The following is an 8,908-nucleotide window of genomic DNA, read 5'->3' on the forward strand; positions in this document are numbered from 1 at the left end:
TGAACCATCTAGGATTTCTCATACTCGCTGCTCTGCGAATTATCTAGGATTTACTGTTGATGTTATGCGAATCATCTGAAATATTTCTGTGAACCTTCGGGGGTTTTCATTGTTTATTGTTGTGGGAACCATCTTGGATATGCTGAACTTGTTTCTGAATTATCTGGTTTTTTGCTTGTATGCCTGTAAGCCTATCTGGACTTTCTATACTTATTTGGGATGACTGGTGCTTATTGGGAAGTGAACCGTCTAGCATTTTTGGTTTTACCCATCTAAGCTTTTCATTCTTTTGGGATTTCCTGTGCATAATTACTTGGGAACCATCTTTGAATTTTCATGCTTGTTTGGTTGAAACAATCTTGTATTCCCCACGACTGTTGATTGGCGAACCATCCGAGATATCCAGTGCATGTTGGCCTTTAACCATTGTGGATTTCCCGACTTTGCTTTCAATGAACCCTCTGCAAGGGACTGTCCGTGAACCATTTAGAATGACTCGTGATTCTTTATTTAGGACCCATATGAGATTTCCATTGCTAAGAACCATTTTCCCTGTGAACATGTGTGAATTTCGATAATTGGATGCGAGCCATCAGGAATTGCCTCCGCCTAGATAGTTGTTAATCATCTGTAGATGTAATGGATCTCCATTTATATGATCAAAAATCATCCTTTGTTATATATATAAAAGGGGAGATTAACTGATGAAGGAAGCGAAACATGTGCTGCGAGGGTATTGCGTTTTATCTGGCGTCAGGAGTAGGACTGAACGTAAGAAAACGGGCAAATTAGGATCAATTAAGCTGTCTCTCTCTCTCTCTCTCCTATTTTATAGATTTATATGCTGTTTCTTTCTCTGTCGTGTTTCTCTTACTCTGACTCAGTCGTTCTCTCTCTCTCTCTCTCTCTCTCTCTCTCTCTCTCTCTATTTTTTATAGATCTATATGCTGTTTCTTTCTCTGTCGTGTTTCTCTTACCCTAACTCAGTCTCTCTTCTCTCTCTCTCTCTCTCTCTCTCTCTCTACGTCAAACAAATTCCGATGACTATACTTCGTCCAAACCAAATTCTAAAACGAAAAATATAAATCATATTGAAACCTGGCAGTATTTTTGTTTACTTGACTGACTTATCCTTTACGATTTCAGATCAAATACAATTCCTTAATTCAGATCAGTTACTTTACATGAATCATATCAGTTATCTTGATCAAATTCGACAGAATTACCATGAAAGATTAAGGCAGTGACTCTTGGTTGAAGCTAGTAAATTCTCATGAATTCAAGTAGCTCACTTTTCATGTTTTCAAGTAAGTTACATCTTGTAATTTTAAATTGATTTACTCTCATGAATTCATATAAATTACCTTAGAAATTCAAAGTAATTCTCTTTCATTAGTTCAGATCAATTTTCTTTATGAATTTTATTTAAATACCTTTATTTAATTCTAATTCATCCTTGTTGACGAATTCATAGAAATTACATTCCATAAATTCAAATTAATTAATGTTAGTTCATATTCAAAATCTTTATGAAACAAAACAAAAAAACACTTCGGATGAATTCGGGTACACTACTTTTCATAAGTTCTGAATCACTTATGAGTTTCTCTAGAAAAACCACATAAATTAAGAGAAAATGAAATAAAACGACAATTTCGTGACAGGATTTTTTTTTATTAATGAAAACTAGTTCACAATAAAATTCACATACAAATTCACATAAATCTTTCACGAGCATCACACAGTAAAATATATTTGTTCAGAAGACAGACAAAATGACGTGACTATAACTACAGGACTTAACAACAGGTCTACAGGATTTAAACAACTGTATACAGTTATCGGCTTTAGCTGCTGATAGAGTAAATGAACTGGCTAATGCTACTTGTGATAACTAGGTACATATGGCAACTTAGATAAGGCAAGTCAGAAAAGGGTGCATAACGAAACTTAGAGGAGTACAAGTCATGGAAAACAATGTGTTAGGAATCCTAGATAAGGAAAGTCTTGGTGGAGTTTACTGAAATCGGTGCATATGGCACCTGGATTTGTGCAAATCACAAGAAAACAGTGCATTTGGCAACTACAACAGTGCAAGTCACAAGAAAACAGTGCATTTGGCAACTATAATAGTGCAAGTCACAGAAGACAGTGCATATGGCAACTATAAACGTGCAAGTCGCTTAAAACGGTGCATTTGGCAACCTAACGCACGTATGTCACAGAAAGCAGTGCTTCTGGCATAAAAATAGTACACATCATATAAAGATGTGTACTTGGAAGTCAAAGAAAATGATATTCATAACGTGTTGGTAGCATTAATCATATAAAATTATATTTATGTTAATGTTACTACCAGAAGTCTTTGAAAATTATATTTATATGAAAAATAATAGCAACATTCGGACGAGAAATAGAGAAACTCATTGAAAAACGGAATATCAGTGGAGTTGTTAGCGATGATTTTTTGCAGTGATAAATACATGTATATGCAAAAGCTCTAAAACATTTGCTGTTTAAATTGCCATTTTCTCAACTAGAAGGCTATCTTATGTTCCAGCCAATTTTCTGGAGTCCTTTCTTCTAGCAGCCTGACTGCACAAAATACTCAGTCATTTCCATATATTGGTGACGAACCCTAATTGGAGGGTTGTACCTCAAGGCTTTAATTGCGAATCAGGGTTGAAAAGCATTGGCTACTTGCGCGAAATTCGGCTAAAGGATGCTAAAAATGAACAGGAAAGGTGCCTTCTCCGTGAGACTGGTCTCACAAGTGTACTTCAGTATGGAATCCCGATATGCAGGATTGATCCTTTTGCTCAGAGAGCTTAGGTTTCTGAGAGTGGCAAATGGAATCATTGTAGCTCTCCGTCTTTTGAGAGTGTCGCTCTGCACAGTGTCCTACTGCGGAGTGCTGAACAGGTGGAGTATTCCCTTTGTAAAAAATATAGCCTTGGCTCGCAAGAAGAGCGAGTTTGCTGTTCAGAAAAAAATAGAATTAAGCTCCAGAGACAGTGATAAGCCTCCAACAGCCATTTAACGATTTCATTTGGTATGGAGTCTTCATTTTCCGTAAAGTACAAAGAACGTCATACATTTCTGTAAATTCTGATAACCGTCAATGTTTTTCTATATTATTCAAGTAGCTGTCATTTTTCCTCTTATTAGATAAATCTCCCCAAATATCTTTAGCGTTCATGCGAATGTCATTAAATGGTGGTTCATTTTCTGTACTATCCTAACGCCTATCACTAATTCCATGTAGTATTTGGAGGGCTTTGTATTAGCTGTATGTGATGTTTGCAAGACTCTCATCAATTTGATGTACAGTCTTATTTATATGGCTTTTATTAATTCCATACAAGTTTGGATGAGTGCAATAACTCTTACGTAATATTCCAGTACCTCCTGCGAATTTTCGGTGGATTTTGGTATCCTGATCTACCAGTCCTCCGCAGTAATTATTTTGCGTGAGTTTTCGAAGGTTTCTTCAGTCTGAGAAATTTTGCTCCAAAGTATAACAGATGAACTTTCCTAGAATAGATTATCTCGCTGTTTACTCATGCGGAGTCCGATGGAGTGTCAACTTCATATCACAGAATAATAAACTGATACAGAAAATATTACTCCGATGCTGTTAAAGTGTGGAGTTCGATGGAATTGGAAACTCCTCTTGAACAAATAGATGAGCTTCTATACAATAAATTGCCACGGCATTTTTCTGCATGTGGAGTCCGATGGTGCGGGCAAACTTCACCTCACGGATCAATTGACAGACTTAATATGTAGTTCCTATTGCATGTGGTGTCCGACATCGAGGTCAAAGTAAATAAAAGAGAGAATCGCCTCTTGAAGGAGGTCGTATTATGTGAATTTGTGAGCACAGAAGCGGAAAGAAAAGGAAGTTCTCGGAATAAAAGAAAAAGATAGAATAAACAAGAGGTAAAGGTGACAGACACTAAATGAATTCTTGAGTTTGCTCAGCTCGTTTCTGACCATCTGGGCTTTGGCTTGTTCCGTCTGAACGAGCTCACAATAGATATAATCATTTATAATAATAATAACTGGAGGTTGGCGATAAACGAATTCTCCCATTGCAAAGTATACCTCATCGAATACCTTCATGCATCTATTACAGTAATTTTTCGTATATAGGAAGTATTAATGATATCGAAATTGTACAGCAGCTTTCCTTGACTTATCTCTCACTTAGGTTTGTTTGAAAGAAATTAAACCAAACCCCGAGAGTTCTGACTCCTTCGCTCGTACTTGAACGTTCAGCCTTGCAACTTGGGAAGTGCATTGAACATTGAACACTCGGAATGTGAGATGATGATGCAATGCGAACAGAGGACAATAGTACAACGCAGTTGGAAAGGGATTGTGGAAAACAGACCAGTTGTTAGACCCATCAGAGGATGATCAAGGCGACCTCCCGGCGTGATCACATGCCCTGGTTGTTGGATGTTTCAAAAGAGCGTTAACCAGTCGCGTGGAGGGATATAGTATACGTAGTGTGCGGAAAGGGGTCGCAAAGAGACCTGGGAGTTGACATTGTGAGTGGACAATGAGAGAGTTGTTTTAGGAAAGTGCATGTGAGATCGTTAATCTTACTTTGTTGTCAACACATGGTATAAATCCCCGATAGTAATACCTTGGCTTCAAGAGACACCTTATAGAGAACATGGACGAAAAGAAATCTACAAGAACTGCCGATATTTGCCAGATAGCTGCAATTTATACATCCGCCCGCTTACAACAGACATTTTAAGTGAAACCTCGTTATCTTGGTTGTTCCCTACGCCATTTCACTCATGAAATAGTTACGTGCAATGCGCTTTAGGCCATATTACTCAAGAAACGGCTGCATGAAGCATTGTTTAGACCGTTTAGCTCATGAAATGACCGAGAGAAACTGAGGTTGGAAATTGTACTTACGAAATTGCTAAAAGAAACGCCATTTTTTATGCCAGTCGGGCACTTTCTCGAGGACCGATACTAAAGAGAACGGTTCGTAATTTGGTAGTTTCTCTTTTGTTTCACTTATTGTTGGTTCGGTTTTATCCAAAAGCCTATTCACGGGCAAGCAGAGACCCTCTATCGATCCTAAGCCGGAACAAGGCAAGAAAAAGAAGAAAGGGAGAAAGGTGGGGCTTGGATCAGCGACGGAACCGATAGACTGTCGTCAGCCTCTCGGGGGATGAGATATGATGAGAGTTCAGGAATGCAAAAGCAAAAAGAGACTGAGACAGCCTCCAAAACAAGGGGAGGTTATAAGTCAGGGAACACAACAGCAGAGGGAGTCGTCCAACGGTTCTCATTTATTCATAAAGTGCTCAAGTATCAGGGATCACAAAGCCAGAACGTGAATTCCGGATACGAAATCATCTGTTTCTTAGGTGACAGCAAGCAAAACAAGTCACTGCCATCAGAGCGAACAGTTTTATGTGACAAAGAGAAGAAAAATGCTGTTCAAATGACTTCTTTTTCAAATGTCTTTAGTTGCTATGGAAATTGTAAGTCTATTTCTAGTTAAAAGTGGTAAGGAATGTAACAGAAAAGTCATTTTGAAGCTATTATACGCATCAGTGAGTAAATGCTTGCGTCCAAAAATCTTATTACTTAAATGGTTAAGTTTCCTAGTTTATACAGAGTGGCAGATAATTATCTCTATGTACACGACAACCTTCTTAAAGGTAACGATCGAGTTCAATCTCAGCCTCAAGGACTAAAATCTCCATTCGCGAAACTTGACAAATAAAAGCAATTTGCCTGACTAGCTCTCTAACGAAAATCGGAAATGGAATCATATCTTGTGTACCGTAACATATATTTCAAACTTCACTTGCGCTGATATTCTAATAAACATACGAATATATCTGTAGAATTGCGTCCAGCCATTACTGTTAAAGAGATAAGAACGCCTTGAAGTCATTGAAATAAATACATGTATACATTTGCAAAATGCCAAAAATAAATATACAAAATCTTTCCTGTAGAAAATGTAATAAATATACATATTCTTTCAATATCATAGCAACAATATATTAATATATTCGTAATAGAACCTTAAAAGTTTTGTTTTATAGATATATATATATTTCCTTATAATAATATGTGGAGCACCTTCTTGTCAGCATGGTGATGTTCATGAATATGACCATCACTGGGAAGACTATATACAAGCATCGTATTTATCTTTCAGATACATGAAGGTAATTATTTTGTACTTGACTCAGCATGACTTATGGGAGCACCATTGCTCCAATGAAGGCAAATCGAAAATAGAAAATTGCAACAAAATCTTTACAAAGGCCTTCAGTCTAATTAAGAGGTTTTCGATCTCATTTCCCTAAATTTTATAAAACTTGGAACTTAAGTCGATTTGAACTTCACTTCTTGCACTTTCACATGACATGGATTCTTGGGTTTCTCACTGAACTGATAAGAAGAAACAAGATCAATAATTCCTATGTGATTTTTTTTTCTGATATGAAAGACTCTTTGAAAGGTGAATGATAAAAAAAGTTTGTTCGTATTTCAACATTTTCAAGTGTTTGCAAATCCTTGGCAACTTTTCTCGGCCTCCAGAAGGACCTCAAATGGGTCATTCGAGGCCATGTTTTGGATGTCGTGGAACACGTCGAAGTTGTCTTCCAGAAACTCTGAGTCGTCTGAGAGAAGCTCCTCAAGGTCGCTCGTGCTGCTTAGTGATCCTCGAACCGAGGAGGAGGAGGAAGGCGAGAAAGCATAGCTCTTGGCTGAAACATTTGACATGTGAGAGTGGCTGGAGCTGAAGTAATAACCTGAAGGCTGGCCATACTGAACTGTCGGTGGTCTAGGACATCGAAGAATGTTCTTGTTCGTCACTTGAGCTACAGTCTGGGGGAGAGTGTAAGTCGAAGAAGTGTCAACCGAAGAGGGTCCTCTCTCCTGCTGTTCCGCCTGGAATTGGACCCCGTCGGGAGGTTTTTTGCTCGCATCTGTTCCACTGGCGTCGCTCTCCAACATGTTCGAGAGACTCCTGATGTAACTAACGGCGAGGCGAAGCGTCGTGATCTTTGTCATTGTCGAGGAAGTGGCACAGAGGTCCATACCAGCTGGGAGGACTTTTCTCAGGGACTCGAATGCAGTATTGATGACTTTCATTCTGTGCCTTTCCCTGGCATTTGCTGTCTTTCTCCGATATTTCGATAACGGCGTTGACTTGGGTTTTAATCGTCGGGGTCTCTTGGGAATGAAGTCAGGCTGGTATTGCTCCTGTTTCTGACGCTTGATGTTCGATCTTGGTCGCAACGCGTATTTCTCGCCATTTTGGTCGCAAAGATTGGTCACTGCATTATCCATTGTGTTTTTTGGGTCAGACATGGTTTACCGCTTGTTAGATATGTCCCATTTGAAGAGTCCCATCTGGAAGGCCTCCAGGATAACTACTGATCGCTCGCTGAAATTACCAGTTGATATCCATTTCCATATATTTATTTTCGACTTTTACACACTTTCCGTTATGATTGCCTTCGCGATTAACCGTTCACCATTGTCATTCTTGTCACTGGAAAACAGCTGGAGAAATTCACTTTGTCATTGGCCTCATTTATGAAAATATAGCAACTGTGTTGTTAACTTTGATATCAAAGTTATTTTCACATCGGGGTAACCCCTGTCCCTTTCCGGAAGGTATTTTTAAGTCATAAAAAAGCGTATCTCAAATTGACGAGTAATTAACGGCTTCCAAAAGCCACATCTGTTGCCGATTATTGCGTAACGCATGCACTGCCCTCGTCACTGTAACGGGCTCCGGCGGGACCTTGTAACGCTACCACCCTCTTTGGAAGCCGTGATGCTACTAAGTCACCTTTGGACCCTGGACTCCTCCAGAGAGGGTCCAGCAGCATCCACTCCAGCATTCTCTGCCCAGTCGCCCCGGGGTATGACGTCACTGTTGCCACACTTCAACATTTTTTGGAATGAACGAATATATGATTGATTTGGGGTCTTAAATAAGTCGACGGACGAATCGGTGACACTTAAAGAAGTCACACTAACGAAAGAAAGTTCGTTCATAATGTATAGTGATGGCTGAAAAACAGTTGGTTTTAGTCATCAGGTTTTACTTTCACCCGTAAGGAAACTTGAATTATATATCTGCACAGGATGGCGCCAACGGGACCCAATGGGCTGGATTCTGTCGAATGGAAAGAAAAGATTTTCGCGGTTTTCGTCATCCTTGATTGGGAAAGAAGGAAAAACTTGCATGCTGGGTTACTGTGCCTGCTTAAATAAAAATGATATGTAAGGTACGTGTGTAGACAGTGGACATAGTATGAACACGGATAAATGTATAAAATCAGTTCCTCTTTTCGATCTCATAATTACCTTTTAGTTAACCATTACATACCCCACAAGATATCTGTTACAAGTTTCTGTGATGATTACTGGACATAAACAAAATTGATCGAAAGTGCGGCTAATAACGACAGTTACTGTTGTCGACTTTTGACCTTAATTCGATCATTTGTAACTCGCACCGTCATAAACTTTGTTGTGAATTTTCGCAGCGGTATTTAATATCTTTTAAGTATGAGAGCGATAGTTGTGCAAATATCAACACTATTTGCACATACGAACGAAACAAGACGCATTCATTATCTCCGTAATGAATGCATAGAGCTTCCCTCAGGGTCAGAAATACGAATCGCCGATTACGGGATAGAGAATTTCTTGAAGGTCGATTGCCTAATTCGTGTCTCCCTACCTTCTCTTCACTTCTTTTGAAGCCAGTGCACAAATTCGTAGGAACTCTGCCGTGAGGTTTTATGAATTCATGTCACTCCCGAATCCAGGTAAGATAGGAGGGTATTCGTAATGTTAAAAGAATGGATGGGAAAATGCCATCGAATTGTTACCT

At 39.0% G+C, this 8,908-nt stretch overlaps 1 protein-coding gene across 1 annotated transcript; it reads right to left on the bottom strand.

Annotated features, from left to right (window-relative positions):
- Window positions 1-2,879: 2,879 nt before the first annotated feature.
- LOC135213627 (helix-loop-helix protein delilah-like) lies at window positions 2,880-7,849 on the bottom strand. Its single transcript, XM_064247658.1, has one exon. The coding sequence runs from the start codon at window positions 7,366-7,368 to the stop codon at window positions 6,550-6,552; it is 819 nt and encodes a 272-aa protein (XP_064103728.1). The 5' UTR covers window positions 7,369-7,849; the 3' UTR covers window positions 2,880-6,549.
- Window positions 7,850-8,908: the final 1,059 nt, after the last annotated feature.

The sequence above is a fragment of the Macrobrachium nipponense genome, chromosome 43, assembly GCF_015104395.2.
Source record: "Macrobrachium nipponense isolate FS-2020 chromosome 43, ASM1510439v2, whole genome shotgun sequence".
Taxonomy (NCBI): Eukaryota; Metazoa; Arthropoda; class Malacostraca; order Decapoda; family Palaemonidae; genus Macrobrachium; species Macrobrachium nipponense.